The following is an 18,005-nucleotide window of genomic DNA, read 5'->3' as shown; positions in this document are numbered from 1 at the left end:
TCCAACAGGAGTACAAAAACTTTGAAAACTATTTGCAATGGCCTTATAAATTACCACTATTTTAGACCTTTTTCAAATGTTAGTGTCGATATTAAGCTACAAAATGAATTTGGTGGAGTTGAAGAAAATGCCACTGTATGAAAGGCTCCTTCAAATCATAGTTTTTAGAATAGCTTTTATGGGATATTGGATTATTCCCCACTGTGCATTGGATAAACATCCGCCAGTCTACACTACATACTCTCTCATATCCACAGTTCCAAGTCGCATAGCAAAAATAACGATGATTTGATCACCGAAAAAAACATCCATATGACCTGACATCGTTGTCTTCACCTTATGACATTTTCTCAGTCACCAACAGCGCACTCGTTCAGCTTTCATTCAAAACCAAAATCTCGCCCCATCCGCTGATGCGCCCATACTCAAACCTCTCAGGGTCAACTATGGAACCAATCCAATCGAACGGCGCGCGCATGTCTGAATTAAATAAACACTACCAACTTTGATGAAGATCCTCCACCGTCAGCGCAAACCAGTTCGGCGTGATTGCCATCTTTATCCTTGAAATTGAAATGAAGACGCTGGCTGCGCTGGCTGATGCACCTTGCGCCTATCATGTGTCCTACTGATCCATCTTCATCAGCTCTCCGATTCATCATTCGATTTTTGGAGATGTTTGTGGACGTGGGCGTACTGTGCCGAAAACAATCACCGATAGAATAATGTACTGCGGTTTTGGACATGTCAAATCATTGTTCAAATGATTTATTATGGATTGAAACTCCTTGCAGCCATTTGGATCTATGTGGGCTCAACTTCTTGAGCAAAACGGTCATGATTTGCATAAATACAGCTATCTTTGCTGTGTGGCAGGCTTCTTGAATCGAACAAATAAACTTAGATGACTACTTACAAAGTATGGAGGCATCGTTTTAAATCGCTTAGAATCGACCACTACCAACCATGTGTAGGAACAACGTACGTCTCCTTCAAGTGCCATGCAACGAATTTGGTTTTGCGTTGATAAAAGCCCCGGCCGGTTCATCCTAACCTTTCAGTACGAAAAATGAAGTTTCGCTCGTCGTCGTTGGTAGTGACTAGGTGGAGTACGGCTGCGCTGCTAGTGCTAGGTTTTGCATGGATGCGCCTTGCCACCGGACAAGATCTAAGCGATCCTGACCTGCAGTCCATGCTGGTAGAATATGAAACCGAGCACATGGTGGAGAGCTATCGCTTCAAGTAAGGATTAATTGGGAACGTGGTGATGGAATTATTACTGACAGCTGCGTAACTCCGGTGGTGACCTTTTACTCTCCCACAACAGATATGCAACGGCAGATGGTCAGTTTCGAGAGGAAACAGGAATGCTGATGAATCCCGGCACCCCAGACGAGGAACTGGTGGTGGTGGGAATGTACGGCTACGAGACGGATGACGGGACCGAGGTAATGGTGATGTACGTCAGTGGGAAGAATGGATACCGAGCGAAGACAAAAACACGCAAACTGGCCGAGTCAGAACGAAAGAAAAAGTTGCTGTCGTCGCTGGTGGGATGAGTTCTCTACAGCCAAAGGCAGAATGTGAATGGTGCTTGTGATTTTTTTTATTGCAATTTGCATCCAATAAAACCAGTATTCAATTATCCGACCAATGAGATAAGAACGTTGTTGGAAATTCCAATTGCTGGCGGGTGATCAATGGGTGTAAAAGTGTATCCATCCTTATCAGCTTTGTAACTGGCATGGAAGATTTTTCCATCTGATCCAACGTAGCTGAAGTATCCTTCCACCTGTATGTATTGATTCCCTTCCGCGTCGGTCACAAGTTTACCTTTCTCCTGGCGAATCTGACCATCGCTTGTTTCGTACCTGTTTGGAATGATTTTAAGGTGTTGGAATTGATTGTTTTATTGGAGTTATAATTGACTTACTCAAATCTGTAACCATCTTCGGTTCGCACATATTCCTGACGAATGATTGTTGCTACCGCACTGGTTTCAATTAGAGCCGCATCGGTTATCGCAAGCATCAGTGTTGCAATAAGAAGCTTAGCATTTGAAAAACAAATTGTTAATACTTTCCACTCTAATAGCTTATGATTAACTTACCAGCTTGAAATACATCTTAAAATAGGTGAACTAACTCAAATGAACCGTTCGAACTCTGCAGCTCAGTCGAAATAATAAAGCAATACTAAACATGAATCTCATTTATGCAGCTGGTTTCATCTTACGGGCTAGTCGCAGCATCTCGATGACCAAATCGTGGAATCATTAACCTTAAGGCTGATTCGCACCTCGAGTTGGGCCGATGACGCCAATCACACACAACGATCACTGTTTTTGGTAACCCAAAATGATTGTAAGGGGGAATGGGATGCATCCGAACAACACTATGCAGATTGCATTTAAAGGGTGTTACGATCAAAATTGTGTCAATTAAGAATGCGTGTAAATTGATTTTTTTTTTAATTTCAATTAGTATAAAATATAGAAAAATATATTCAGCTAAGCTTCCGGTTAACCAAATCCAGATTGCCAGACCTTTTGTTTAACTCCTGCCATCAGATACTGTACAGCCACCTCGTCCACTTTGTTCGCCGCATAACGAAAGATGGCAATCAACACGGAACAAATGTGCAGAAGCTCCCTCCGAAATTTCCCCTGCCAACATTAAAAACACACGAAACCTGCTCCGTCGAGAACGCGAGATGGGATCACATACATGTTTTATAGGTCTCACTTGCTCCAGGCCATGCAATATAAATGATCACCTAATGCCAGCAAAACAGGCCAATTTCAAATAAATGTTTACAAAATGCTTCATGAAGATGAGTACGTAAAACTTTATTCGGTAGTGCAAAATGACAGGTTAGTGAACAGTGTTTTCTGGAGTCGGGAATGAAACACGATAATCATTTTACTGTATAAACTGTCAGCGGTTGCACTGTATCTTTCATCTTCAGTCAAAAAAAAAAAAAGTTAGATCAACCTTCCGCACTTACCCCGTATTCTCACTTACCCCGGTGTACACCGGTGACTAAATTTGGAAAAATAGGAAGAGGTCAAAATCTATTTCGAGTGAATAAGGCTTGTACTCGAAAAAATGCACCATTTTTATCCATGTGTAACTTTTTTGTCCGTGGGTAAAAATTTATGAAAATCTGGGTATAACTAGTTTGGAGTGAATTGTTCACATGTGCAAGTGGTTATTGAGGTGTCATCGAAACAAGAAGAAAATCGCCGGAGAATTTTGCGCGCCGTCATGGAAAATCCGACTGCGACCATGAGATGGATCACCCATACAACTGTGTTTCGGGTGGTAAAATCGTTTAAGGAGTCCCAGACGACCGAGCGGCGGGCTGGAAGTGGAAGAAAATTGAAGACAGCTGACCCTGTGAAGGCCCGGAAGGTGTTGGATTATTTCAAGCGTAATCCGAACCTTTCGATTCGCGACGCGGCTCTGAAGGCAAAGTGTTCCGCCTGGTTCGTTCAGCAAACCATGAAACGAGCTGGGTTTCGTGTATTCAAGGTCCGGAAGGCACCGAACCGGCGTGATCAACAAAACACGGCGGCCAAATCCCGCGCAAGGAAGCTGTATCGAGAGTGGTTAACGAAACCGATGTGTGTGGTTATGGATGACGAAACCTACATCAAGGCAGACGAAAAGCAGATACCGGGGCTGGAGTTCTACGTTGCCAAATCACGGTTTGATGTTCCGGAAGACATAAGGAAGAAGAAAGTGGACAAATTCGCCAAAAAATACTTGCTCTAGTCATAGCCTACTTTTATGCCACGCTTGTTTTGGCGTCGAACCGGTTTGTGCTGTTTATCAGACTTGATATCACAAAACATAATTTTCCGCTTACTTTCGCAAGCTTCCAAATCATAGGACTGGGATCATTAAAAAACTGGCAAAATTTCCTATTTATGTGTTTAGTAGAAATTTAATATTATGTTTTTTTTTTAATTCATGAAAAACCGTTTCGATTCAATTTTATTGATCGGAAATAAGATGAAAACCTAGAAGCATTTTTTTTTAATTTTGAAATTCCAATAAAAATTCGTTTTTCTACCCATTTTGATTAAAACATGGATTTCCCTATAGAATTTAATGGAGATCATGGTAAAAATATCCAAAGATCCAAACTATTTTTCTTTTCAATTATGTCCCAAGTAGCTGAACAAGCTGAATGTCAAGCTGAACAGTACGAGCAGAAGCTGATTATTGGTTGATTTAAGGTGTACACATCTGATTAACAGCAGGCTGAATATATAGTTGATTAGTAGTGCATGAAGCTAATTTCTAATAAACCTCGATAAGTTAGCTAATCTAAAGATTGAACAAGCCTTATTTTAGCTAAACACTACTCCTCAAATCAGCAATAGCATAGAATAGCATAGCATAGCATAGCATAGCATAAACCAGCTTGCACAATGTCGTAGGTGGTACGAGCTCCAAACTGTTGTTAAAAAGGAGATCCACTTTCATCCGTTGCTGTTAGATAGTAATTTGTCATTAATTACTACCTCTTAGATAAATGATGTGTCTCCCTCCAACAGACCAGAGTTGTCCTGGCCACGTCCTTGCATCTGATGGGGCAAGGGGGCAATGTTAGTCCAACACTTACTTAAGAGAGGTGCAGAGAACTCTACGACCCCTCATAAGTGTCACGAGAAGGATGGATTTTTGTTAGTAGGGAGGGTAAGTCATAGGATACGCTCAACCGGCGTTGCTGGCAATCGTTATATCAAGCATTTAATAAATAGAAGCTGTAAGTAGTTTATCTGTCCGTTTATGCTGCCTTTTACCTAAACATATTATTCAAAACAGTCTTCAAATTTTGGAATTAAGAAACGTTATCAGTTCGATCCTGTTGCTCCTTTGCGCCTGAAAATGTTTGTTGATCCTAAACATGTGCAGAATTCATTCTGTGTAAAAGGTTATTAATAGTAGGTATATTTGTAGGAATCGTAGAATAGAATGAAGATTCGCCCTTGGCCTAACTCCCACTGTCTTGGCAGTGGTATTATGGATAAAATCTGCCTGCAATCATTTCTTATGAATACAAAGAACCTTGAACCAGGGAGTTAGAAGGTGACAGCTCTAACACAGCAACAATAGCCCATTTCAAGAACTCAAGCATTCCGAAGCTATTTCCACACATGATAAGCCCCGTTCCAATACATTATCGATGCAAATATACACCATTGATAATGTACTGAAACTTTCAATCAAGTAGTAGTACAATACTTGATTGAAACGTATTTATTTTTATTTTTTCCTTTGGTTTGTTTTCCGTCGATCTTGTTTTCCGTGCTGAGCACCAATGCTACCGACGCCAGGGAGGCAGCTCCCACACCTGGACCCTACCTATCGACCCATCAACTCATGAACCGGGGACCAACGGCTTTACTTCCCTTCCGAAGGAAGGCGTGATCAGAGATGCTATGCCTCAGAACATCCCGGCGGCGCCGACTGGGATTGAACCCAGGCCTGCTGGGGTGAGAGGTAATCACGCTTACCACTACACCACCGGCGCCGCTATTGAAACGTATTTAGTAAGTTATGAAATAATCGTCTAGAATTAGATGGATATTTCCAATCGAGGACAGAGGAACGAAAAGGTAAATAAACTTAGCTGAGCGTAGGTAAGAACAGTCGGCACCACATGCAACAGATAGGAATTTGAAAATCTTCACTCAATGCACTTTTCAACATCACTTCTGTACTTTCAAATTAACACTTTTTAAAAATTAAAGTGTAAATTTATATCATTTTTACTAGAACGAAAACGACGCAGCAAAAAAACACGTCATTTTCGCAGCGCGGCCTACTTCGATCCACTACTCCACAAATCAGCAATGCACTAAAAATATGTTGATAGCCTAATCGGTTAAATGTACACACTAACTTATTTTTACCGAACTCAGTAAAGTTTTTGACGAGATTAGAACAGCTGAGCGCTCGGCGATCATTTCGGTAATTTCAACAGATGCTGAACAATCGGTAGTCAAGACACTTTTGCGAGCTGTCAAATATAACCGAAAAGATTGCTTTGCGTGACAACAACTCAGTAATTTTTTGTAAAACTTTCGGCAAAAATATAGATCATGACACTCTTGAGAGCTGTCAAATCTCACCGAATAGACTGTATTAGCGTGAAGACTACTCAGCACATTTTTGAAAATTGTTTATCAAAAATATATAAATTGTATGGGTCGATAGCTGAGTAACCCAGTATTTTTTTATTATTATTTTTTTTTTCGGCTGTCTTCCACCCAATTTTATTGAATTTATAATTATGATGAATGCCAACTAAAAACTATTCATCTAAACATAATTAGTTCAATTGGCAGGAAAACAACCAAGAAATCGCTCTAGGTGGACTTCACCACCCTCCACATTATTTGGGGGATTCCTATATAGACATAAGGATAGACGTGAGTTTCTTTTATAGAAAGGTTACATAGGCTGGTTCGTCTCTCTATGGCTTAAAGAAAAATGTGCTGCAAAAAATTATATAAATGTTATTGATATTCCGCGAAAATAATCATTCAGCTGCAGAACTTTATGCATACGTTTAACATCCGCAAACAGATCCATGTTCCTGACCGAATTGAAGAACTGTTGCGCCTCATCGTTGTTTATATCAACGCCCTTTGATGCCAGGAAAATAACAGCCTTCTTTTCCAAGTATTCTGCTACTTGCCAAACAACATTTTTGCCAATTTTGATAGTTTCCAAAAACTTGGTTTGCGGAAGCCCAACGTCACCAGCTAAGCGACAAATGCTCAACGAAGCTATTTTTTTAATTTCATCGAGAGAAAGCATTTCCTCGGACGGTTGTGCTTCACCCCGGTGCTACTTTCATGTTGATAGATCTCCTCAAGAAGAGGAGGTTCCCGCAGTTCCTTAAATTTTGGGGAAGAAGTTTCCGACAGCAACGGATGCTTCTCCTTAATGTGCCGCTTGTGCGATTTTTGGTTTGTATATCGCATATGACACCTTTGGAAGGTGCAATCATAAAAAATGGCATCCTTTTGAAAGTCCCCGTTTTGTATGTGCCAAGATAAGTGGTGTCCTAAGTCTTCCAAGTATCCGGGAACCGATCGCCAGCAGGAAAAACAGATTATGCAGTCGTCTACCATCGCAGTATTCTACGGAGAAATCATAATTAAAGTAAATTTACTTACTAAGAATTTACTTCGCTCCTAGATCGCTTCGATCCGCTAGAAAATTCCGTCCATATTCCCTTTTTTTAGACAAAGATCAGTGAAAACTTTTAGGAAAACAAAAACAGTTCAATGTTCACTGCGTACGACAAAATTAGCTATTCAAAATGGCTCGCTATTGAAGTTTTTGGCAGATGTTCTACTTGAAATCAAAAATAACAGTTTGCTCAGTAAATTTAAACAAATGTTCGGTGATGAAGTGATGAGCATTCAGTAAAAGTAGCATGATAACCGAGAGGTCAGTAAGAGTTTTTACTGAAATAATTGACCACAGGAGAGAATTTATGTTTACAGAACATATCAGTAATGAAAATAGCAAAACACAGTAAATGATTTTAGAAAATACTGATCTTCAGTTACTCACGTTACTGTTTTCGGTATAAACATGGTAAAATAGCCAAATGTGTAGCAATTTAATAGTTTCGCAGAGTATAGTCCGCTAATAAAAGTACCGAACATCGAGAATGCAATTAAGTGTGTCACTCGTTGCATTTCCGGCATTTTAGTTCTTCTAAATTCACTGCCTACCTTTCTAATCCCAAGCATCGGCAGCAGTAGGTAGAGGAGCTTTTAAGGAATAGTTCCAGGTAGAAGTGGGCTGTGACGACATCGGAATTATTCACATTTGTATTTCTGTGTTTTGACTGCTATTTCGAACTGAATTTTAACACAGCATTCCAAAAGTATTATGGCACTTAGATAGCTTTCACATGACCATCGAAATAAATCGCGCATTTGTGTCCACATTGTGTTAACTACACTTGGAAATGAGAGGAATGTTTTACGGTCATCAATTGTTGTTTACAATACTGCATTGCTGTATAATACTCGTCCGGTTGCTGTTATTCAAATTAAATTTGACGTGTTTAAAGTTAATGATCATACCTTTTGCCACACATATGCTTAAGTGGTCCAGTAGGTATGGTTTATGCCTGTGAGTCAACGACTGCCGGTTCGAATCCCGAAATGAAAAGATTATTTTGAAACTAATAATAGCTATATAAATATGTTAATCCGATTAATCAGCATCTCGTTGCTTTTCCATAAAAATATATAATATATGAAGCAGACTTCCATTTTTTTTTCTAAATAAAACTAAAAGGCTGAACAAGGGTTGGAAAAGATTGTTATTTAATGACTTATTTTGCCTGCTTTTTAAGCTTATAATTTATATAACTGTTAAGCTTTCAGCTGATTAAAATCACCAGATTAAGATGTTTAAAAGCTGAACAAAGGTTATCGTGGTCTATGTACAACAATTATTCAAATTGATTAAACAACACTTGTTAAGCATCAAATTGTTACCTGGGGTCCACTTTCTCCCTACTGTGTAACAGTGATACAGTCAGTGAAGAATTTAATTGATCAGCAGAATTAAAATCCTATGAACAACATGGCAAATTTGATCTTTATCATAAGTTTTTCTCTTAAGGCAAACAATTCATTTGAGTCTCATCTTAAAAAATTTGTAACATAAAACCGAGACTAATTATATACGATTGTTAACATAAAACAGTGATTTTTTTTGTTTTCTGGCAAAAAATCTAGTAAATTCCATGTCTTAATTAAATTGTTTTTATGACTTTTGGAAAATTATTGTTCGGTTAAAATACTGTCCATTATGTCCATGGAAACCGACCCTTATAAGCTGACCTTTTATCGTGAGCTCATAACTAAACTAATATCTCCAAATCCTGAACAATACAATACAACACATCAACGAATCGATCATCGTTCTTTCGAAATCATTTATTATAATCTCAAATCCTTCCATGGTTGTACTATTGCATTACCTACACATCCATCAGTAGGAAATCTTTACAGCTTAGTCACCGTTGGCCGATATCCGCGTTCGTCAGCAGTGTAGTCCACCCGATAGCGCTGCCCGGTGGGATCGGTGAATTCATACGATCCCGTGACGGAAATTGCAGGCGCTTCAGCGCCTTCCACCGGTTTCAGCACTCCCGTTTCCTCACGCTTCTGGCCATCGGATTGTTCGTATCTAAAACCAAAAAGACAACATTTATAACTGTTATCGAACTCATCGCACAAGTAGATACTTACGCAAAGTTGTAGCTTCCGTCAGGGTTGTTGTCATTCGTAAACTGCACAATCTGAACTTCGTCCTGAGCCGTTGTGAGATTGGCGACGAGGAATACAAAGGTACATACGAACTGAAAAAAAACAAACAAATTTTTAAGAAATTACTATTTTTTCTTTATCTACATCTTCATGTGGGTGAACGTTGGCCCAATTTGGATTTTTCATATACAATCCTAAAAATTACCTAGATTATTTAATAGTGTAATCCACGCTCGTGTGGCAGAAATGGTTGATTTGATTCAATAATTTTAATAATAATAGTAATACAATATAAGCATTTCCATTAAAATGACAACAGCAAGAGTTTCAAAGCAATATAAACACTTGGAAGCTAATTTGATCTACTCGATCTGCTTTAAACTTGCGTGAAATCAAGTCAGCGTGTAGTATGATGTAAATAAACGCACACTCTCACACACACATGCTTACTTGAACGAGAGAGCAGCATTGTCAGTATTCCAGATCTATCTGGATTTTCCTTTTTTTATCTTTTGGCAGATACACAGACAGACCACGCATATTCCCAGATTTTTTAAATATGTCCCAAATTTTCCCAGATTTTTTTAAATATGTTATTTTAAAAATATCACTGCAATTCATTTACCCTCTAATCAAAAAATAGAAAGCCAAACTTGCTACATTAATTATTAAAGGCAATCAACGTTGGACATTATTCTCAGCAGCGTTTCATCCATCTTTGTGGGCATCGTGGTCGTGCGGCATCACCCGTCGTTCAGGCGTATTGTGAGTGCCACGAAGTGAGGGTTCGATTCCCGCTCCAGCCAGCCAGTGCAAATTTTGGCAACCGAAAAATTTCCCTACTGGTCTACTGGGTGTGGTGTGTTGTCCGTTGTCTAGTGTTAAATATTCAGTCTGTGCAACCTCTGGTTGAAGACGGTGACAATTTTCTTGTCAACTCTGATGACAATTGCTAGGAGATTTTGTGAATAAAGGAAATACAATCCGGAAGAGAAATCAAAGAAAATTCTTATGATGAAACTTAAGGAGTATGCTGATATGAATCGTAAGAATAATTTCAATGGAACTCTGTTCAATGTTTCTATGGAGATTCATTTTAATAAAATTTTAAGACATTTAAACGGAATTATGCGAAAAGAAATCTGACCTTACCTACAAAGCAGTTCTTAGGGAATTATCGGATAAGTCTGAGAAGAGTGTGACGGTTATTCTGAATGTACCAAGGAAATTATAAAGAATATGTTAAAAATTTCATAGAGAAAAATGGACACAAAATTGTGCCAATTTTTGAGAATCATTATCAGTTTGAGGGAATTGTGGAATTGGAGAGTGATTTGTAAGATATTACAAAAGGTAGTGCTTAGAACCTTCAGAATGTTACTGGAAAAGTTTGGATATTATCCAAATTATTTTAGGGGAATATTGGAAAGAAGTATGATAGAAATTCTAGAATGATTCAAATGGAACTCAAAAACAAAAAAAAAAGGTGAAGATATGCTGTGAAGAGTTCCAAGTAAATTCAGACTAAAAAAAGATTCATGATCTGAGACCTAGGAAAAATATTAATTCTGGAATTTAGAATCATTTCAAGCTACTGAGTCTTCAAAAATTGACGCTATCAGACTTTCATTTTAGTTATATAATAAAAATTTTCTTTGGCATAATAGTATTTGTAATGGTCATGCGAATAGTGGAGTTACCCGTAGTTTAGGTAAACTGTGTGTGAGTGTGAGTACCACGATGTTGTGCTTTGATTCCCATTTCAGCCAGGAGAATTTTGCTTAAAAATAAAATTTCCTCCTAGTCTATTGGGTGTTCTGTGTTGTATGATGTCAAGAATTAAATTGAAATTTTTTAAAATGTTGATGATCTTATGTATGTCAGTACGATCAGTTTCAGCCATATTGTCTAAACAAAATATTGGACCATAAAAAACAAAAAGTAACAGCCAATTGTTGCCAATATTCATGAGCTTCCTCGCATTCAGTCAATGACTATCGGAATTTACTATGGAGCGAGTTAACCCGTGGATGCTGATGATTTTTTGTCACCGATGATACAAGAGCTACTGCTACTTTTGGATTCTGGAGTCCTCATAAATAACCACAGGGTTTCATTGAAAATTCTGGCATTTATAAAAAACGTTGAAAACTTAAAAGAGAAACATGGATTAAACGCACTACCAAGGGGAAATATTCTCCAGATACGAGAGAAATTGTGTTTCCAAAAGCAGATGCTGAGCTGAGAACTCATGAGCTATTCCGTGACGGTAAATATCCAGATCATCAACGCGGTGTAATACCGTTAGTAAAATTACCGATTAACATGGTGGAGGACGCAATTGTTGCCGTTGTATCACATTTATTGGAACTAGGACTAATGCGGAAATTACTCAATGCATGGTGAACCGGATCGATGACTAAAAAGTTATATGAAGTGTGAAAGAAAAGCAAGAAATTTCCGCAAAGCTCATTGTAAATATTGAGGATTCCAAGTGAAATTCATCGTCGTATGCGCTCATTGAACCACATAGCTCTTTGTATGGGTTTGGAATACATAATGTCTCACAACTATATATGTGTACCTACCTTCCAGATATTACGATTACTTCACACCAACCTACCAAACCTAAATTTATACTCATTGCTGTTTCTCTGGGAAGCATGTTAACAAATTAAAATAGTTCATTACGAATCACATTAATCTACAGTTAAAATTATGTAAGATAATAAATCATATATCATGCAGAACAAGATTGTATAATGCTCTAAGCAGTTTCAGCTAGAGGAGGAATGATATCATATAATACACCAGATCGAATTAGATTTAATCGCGTATACAAGTGAGGCATCATAATTTGAAATTTATTGCTTCGAATATACGTGCTCATATGCCAGCGAAGATCGCTGCAGGACTACAGAACTAAAGATCTTTGGTTCGAAACTAGGTATTGCAGATAATATTGACGTAAGCTTTAAATATGATCAGCATTATAAAAGATAACTCATTATATTTCAATTTCCAACTTTTATTCAAACCAATATCAACAGGTACCACCAACTACAGAAAATTGAAGGTTCATTTAAAAGGTATTTTTTGCATGCTCTGTGCTTTTTGGTCTGCCATAATTTTAGAGATGTAATTTGAAAGTCGTACAAATAGCATTTTAAATAAGATATTGGCATATACAAAATCATATTAGATGCAAGATAAAGTTATACATGGAGTACCGTTTTGAATAATACGAAATCATACAATGTAGGAGTATTTTTCCACATGAACATATATGGCTTCCAAATTTGTACGTATAGTTGAATTCTATGCACTTCATACGATTTGTTTTTACCGAATAAAGATGCACATAGCAGAGTAACAATTCAGTAATGTGAACAAAATTGTTGGCTGGGTATCCTTAACTCGATATTCTCCCTAACTCGATGGAAATCCTGGCTACTTGTACCACTCTCCCTATACAAATTTCCCTCCCTAACTCGATGTCCTCCCTAACTTGAGGCTCTTCAATAACGGATTAGGAAGAATTTACTGTTTAATGTTTTGAATAAGTTTCCATTAAGCCCTCTAGATATTCGTTGAAGACTTCTGGTTCATCAGGCATTTTTATGAAAATCTTTATCTGTTCAGGAATCCAAATAACATTTTTCAGGTATGTTTTCATAATACCAAACAATATAAAATTATTGCAGACCAATTAGGTATTTTTCTCCAATAGATGATCATCAACCAAGTAACAATTCAAGCTGAATTGTAAGAACAGAAGTTGATTATTGGTTGATTTAAGGTGTACGAAGCTGATTAACACCAGGCTGACTATATAGCTGATTAGTAGTGCATAAAGCGAATTGTATCCACATAATTCAACCTCAGTAAGTTAGCTGATCTAAAGCCTGAACAAGACTTATTTAAGCTTAATACTACTCCACAATCCAGCAATGCGCTACACTATATTGTTAAATGCCGTCAGTGTCACTTCTTGCATTTCCGACATTCACTGCCTACCTTTCTAATCCCAAGCAGCACCAGCAGTAGAGACAAGCAAAAGGAGCTTTTTAATAATAGATCCACCTAGAAGTGGACTGCGACGACGTCGGAAGTATTAACATTTGTATTGCTGTATTTTGTCTGTTCACCACTTTATATTGCACTTATTTTTCATACCGCAAAAAACTAAAATAGCATTGAAATACATCGCGCACTTGTGTCTAATTTGTGTTTACTGCACTTGAGAGGAATGTTTTACTGTCACAATTTATTGTTCCTGCATTGCTGTTTAACACTCTTCCAGTTGCTATTATTCAACTTAATTTTGACGTGCTTCAAGTTAATGATCATACCTTTTGCCACAAATATGCTTATGTGGTCGAGTGGGTATATTTGACGCCTATGAATCAGCTACTGCCGGTTCGAATTCCAAAATGAAAGGTAATTTTTAGACATTTAATAACAATATAAATATGTAAATCCAATTAGTCAGTAACATTCCAAAGCAGTCTCATAAAAAGCATAAGATATGAAGTGGTACTCCATTATTATTTTCAATAAAACTAGAAGGCTGAACAAAGGTTGAAAAAGACTGTTGGTTAATGCCTTGATAAACTCATAATATATATTGCTATTAAGCTTTGGGCTGATTATACTCACCAGATTTAGATGTTTAACAGCTGAACAAAGGCGTAAGGTGTCTATGTACAACAATTGTAGATAGAGCTGGAATTAGGGTGTAACAGCTTTTGTAAACAATGAGCTCCCTCGATGATTTTAAGAAAGTCAAGGCTCGCCCACGTAAATCAACATCACCATCAGATAGGGGAAGGCTTCCTAGAAATCCTAGAGGAGTCATTGTTTACAAAAGTTGTTACGCCCTAATTCCAGCTCTATCTAAAATTATTCAAACAAAGACTTAATTAACATCATTGAAAGAACACTTTTCAAGCATCAATTTGCTACCTGAGGATCTTAGCATTCTTAGATATTCACGCATAATGCCATGTTGACCATTAATTTTTAAAAGATCTCCGGAGGATCAACGCTCTCCGTGGAGTCCTTTGGTCGTTTGTTCAAGACTTCAGGTTCATCAGGTACTATTCTGAAGATCTTCATCTGGCCAGCAATCCTAATCTCATTTGTCATATATTCTCTCATAATATCGAACAAGTTGCACAATATCGTAGGTGGTACGAATTCAAAACTATTAAGAGCAAGACGGATATCTATTACTGGACAGATAGTAAGTAGGAAGTAATTATTATCTCCCAGATAAAGACATAACCCACTCCAACAGTTAAGGATTGTCCTGGCCACGTCCTTACAACTGGTAGGGATAGGAAAGTTATGTTAGTTCAACATTTACTTTAGAGAGATGCAGAGAACTCTACGACCCCTCATAAATGTCTCGGGAATTTAGGAATTATGTTAGTAGGGAAGGTAAGCCATAGGATACACCCAGTCAGTGTTGCTGGCATATGTAGTTTTTGGTGTAATTGCTGTCCGGATCATCTGCATAATATCATGTTGCTCAGAAATTATTTAAAACATTTGTAGGTGCTTCAAAACCTCTGTAAAATAATCTATATTATTCAAGATTTCAGGATCAACTGCGCACTTATTTTTCGGCCAGCTCAGAAATGTTTTGCCGAGATTTGCACAGCCGAGTGCACGGCATTAAATTTTACTGAGATCTTAGCAAACATAAGGTTTGTTTGCTGAGATTCAGCAAAACATTTTCCAAGACTCAGCAACCAAACGTCACTTTAGCTGAGCTCTCACCAAAATATGTTTGCCGGAAGCAAAAATTGCCGAGATTCGGTAAACAATATTAAGTGTGTACATTTAACGTTTAGCGGTTCCATGATTTATCCTTGAAGAAGGCCTCTATACAGGGCCGAAACGTTTGGAGAGAGTAAATTGTTATTAATTTGATAATAAATAAACAAGACTGCCGAGCCACAAACTGAAAGCACAAATTTTCCAATTCAGTCGAACACGTTCATCTATAAATCTTCTGTTGTTGTCCGATAAGCAAACTGCGCAAATCAATTACAGAGTAAACTAGCAATGTCGATAGAGTTGAAACACAACTTGCCAGCACTATATGAGATAATATTCCAACAGTGTTTAATCTCTAGCACCGTAACAGATCACGATCTTAGAAATCTTCATGAATGCATGAAGCCAAAGAACATTCACTTTCCAACATCAACATAACACAAATTAAACTTAATAATTCATTGAAAAAACCATCGAAACCATTCAACTCCCATTCAGGTTAGTAACGTTTGTATCAGCTTCAACTCACCAAAAGCTTCATGATTGCACAAATGTTCTATCCAAAAGCAGCTTCAAACTGCAATCCACTCAGAGAATCCGTTCGCGATCCGCAATCTATGAACACGCTCCTAGTAGCACTTGAAGCCTAGCAGAATGATTGACTCCTTATTAATAGCAGCCACCGCGTTTATCTGACCAGCGAAGTTTGCCGAATGCACGCGCGCGCGTTTCTAATGTCGTCGCCGTCGTCGTCTGTAAGCACGCAAGAGGACACCTCTGAACTTATGACCGCAGTAGAATAATAAACCGATTTGCGAGTTTGCGCCAGCTTTTATATATGTACTTATGTAGCAACTTTAACACTTTAGATGCTAAACCCTTCCCAAAACAAATGTGTCCGAGTGTCGCGACGTCGTCATGAAGATGTGCGCTGCGAAGATTTGTACCCCCGTCTATCCAAAGGGTACCCCGAAACGGGCCGGCCGTCGTCGGTGTTGAACAACGACGGCAGTAAAAACTGGTGATTTAAATGTGTATAGTTAGACATGTATTTGAAAGAGTGAGAGAACTTTTTTTTATCGCCAATGATGATAAATACTACTGAATGCATTTTAGCGAGAACTGCATCCGAGCTGTCGCAGTGGACATAGGGGTGGGTCATGCGGATTAAAGGCCATTTCTTGAGAACACGAAAAGTCGTTGACGGGATCAAAGCAGATCATTAGCATAAAATTCTCCCTCTCTCTCTCTCTCTCTGGAATAGTGAGTGAAAAACAATGTTCAAAATTTACTTTATCTGACATTGAAATATTTGAAAGGATTAGTCTCACCTCATGGTAATGGTGCTAAATAAGGATTAACTGAAACAAACGAAGCTGTTTTACAAATTCCCTTTGGTTTCCTTCGTTCCCAGATTGTCCAGAAATTTAACCAAAATTATGAAGCTCATTCCCACAGTCGAATGAACTGACCCCTCCCTGAAGATGACATGTAGGAACTAATCAAAAGATTACCCATAAGAACTGTCCAGAAATAGCTTGCCTAAATATTAGAATCATCAACCGATACAAGCACACAACCCAGAAGAATGGTAGAGGCGAAGAGTCATGTTACACTCTGTTGCAATAAATAAGAACCTGCCGGGGGTGCAACATCATCATCGTCCTGGTCACCGTCAAACGTGTTTCGTTGGGGTTAATTTGCATTGACCGCGCAGTCACCATTCCAGGGGTCGGAGGAGGAGTGGAACGAGGACAGTGTTAATTTTGAATATCTCAATAATCAGACGAAAATTGATAAAAAATAAATGAGCAGAAAATTAATCGATCTACACTGCGGCCTATCAAACAACAGGCCCCATCATCAATAACAATAATATTCGGCGTGGGTACAAATTGCCGGCTCAGAATGAGCTGCGTTCATCAAGTGCTGTTGACCGCGCCAAGGCGGGCGAGGCTTCTGCCACCAGTCAGTGACGGCGGCGAGTTCAAAATGATAATTATATTGGCACATTCTACCAGGATGTATCCACGGTTTTGCTTGATTTTTTAACAGTTTAACTGAAAAATAATACAAGCAACTCTATAACAAAATTGATCAAGAGTTTATGATTAGAGTTACTAAAAATGATTAAGAGAGCGACTAAATACGTTGCGTGACGTTTCAACGTTTTGCACTTCTCAACTACATTACTCAACAACTACTCACCTAAACGTGTTGAGCTACCCAAATCAGAAACTCTTGATCAATTCTTATAGGAAATTTAAGTGCTTTCCAAATCTGCAATAATAATAAGCGGATAATCAGATTTTTTTTAGTTACAGTACAAGAACTCCCAAAAAATTTGTAATGTTAAATAGATTGTGTCTATTGTAGCATTGAGAGCGGGAATATGGTAGTAGCTAACTTCTCTATCTACGATTATCATCATACATTAGTAAAGGCATTCTTTGGAAGCAATATACACACACTGCAAATCGATTTGATATTTGTACAAAACGTTACTAATCTTTTACTTTTAACCAAGTGTTCCACACTAGACTGGCCCACAAAAATAAAAGTTGTAATTTTCCACGGGTCAATCCTTAGATTTGTTCCTGTAGGTGAGAAAACCATTATCCAGAAGTTTCAGCTCATTCAGTGCTAAATTCAGCTAAAGTTTGAGCTAAGTAGTCGCACCCAATATTGACCTGCGCTCTTAAAATATAAATCTGTCTAAAATAACGATCTTTAAAAAATGACTTTTCAAAAAGTGTATTATCCAGTTGATATGGCATGTTGCAAAATATTTGCACTTTATCGCTGCTGCGCGATGAGCAGCACCGTACTCTACAGGTGGCGAAGGTGGCCACACAACGAAAATCGCTCTAATGTTCCTTGAACATCCTCAGTCTACGTTTAG

At 38.2% G+C, this 18,005-nt stretch overlaps 2 protein-coding genes across 2 annotated transcripts; one reads left to right on the top strand and one right to left on the bottom strand.

Annotated features, from left to right (window-relative positions):
* The first annotated feature begins 1,057 nt into the window (after nucleotides 1–1,057).
* LOC135705027 (uncharacterized) lies at nucleotides 1,058–1,589 on the top strand. Its single transcript, XM_065226578.1, has 2 exons — nucleotides 1,058–1,242; nucleotides 1,328–1,589. The coding sequence occupies exons 1-2, from the start codon at nucleotides 1,070–1,072 to the stop codon at nucleotides 1,557–1,559; spliced, it is 405 nt and encodes a 134-aa protein (XP_065082650.1). The 5' UTR covers nucleotides 1,058–1,069; the 3' UTR covers nucleotides 1,560–1,589.
* Nucleotides 1,590–8,973: 7,384 nt separating this feature from the next.
* LOC135705026 (endocuticle structural glycoprotein SgAbd-5-like) lies at nucleotides 8,974–15,659 on the bottom strand. Its single transcript, XM_065226577.1, has 3 exons — nucleotides 15,633–15,659; nucleotides 9,302–9,411; nucleotides 8,974–9,239 (listed from the first exon to the last, which is right to left on the bottom strand). The coding sequence occupies exons 1-3, from the start codon at nucleotides 15,642–15,644 to the stop codon at nucleotides 9,056–9,058; spliced, it is 306 nt and encodes a 101-aa protein (XP_065082649.1). The 5' UTR covers nucleotides 15,645–15,659; the 3' UTR covers nucleotides 8,974–9,055.
* Between the last annotated feature and the right edge of the window lie 2,346 nt (nucleotides 15,660–18,005).

Source organism: Ochlerotatus camptorhynchus, unplaced genomic scaffold, assembly GCF_037179485.1.
Source record: "Ochlerotatus camptorhynchus isolate MF236.1 unplaced genomic scaffold, CSIRO-AGI_Acam_v1.1 ptg000257l, whole genome shotgun sequence".
Taxonomy (NCBI): Eukaryota; Metazoa; Arthropoda; class Insecta; order Diptera; family Culicidae; genus Ochlerotatus; species Ochlerotatus camptorhynchus.
This window is presented reverse-complemented; position numbering and strand designations above follow the sequence as displayed.

Excerpts from the sequence above, each read along its gene's own strand:
- LOC135705027 (XM_065226578.1), top strand. The coding sequence starts at position 1,070 with ATGAAGTTTCGCTCGTCGTCGTTGGTAGTGACTAGGTGGAGTACGGCT. Across the intron at positions 1,243-1,327 it reads GTGGAGAGCTATCGCTTCAA|ATATGCAACGGCAGATGGTC; the intron begins GTAAGGATTAAT and ends CTCCCACAACAG.
- LOC135705026 (XM_065226577.1), bottom strand. Across the intron at positions 9,240-9,301 it reads GACGGAAGCTACAACTTTGC|ATACGAACAATCCGATGGCC; the intron begins GTAAGTATCTAC and ends TTTTGGTTTTAG.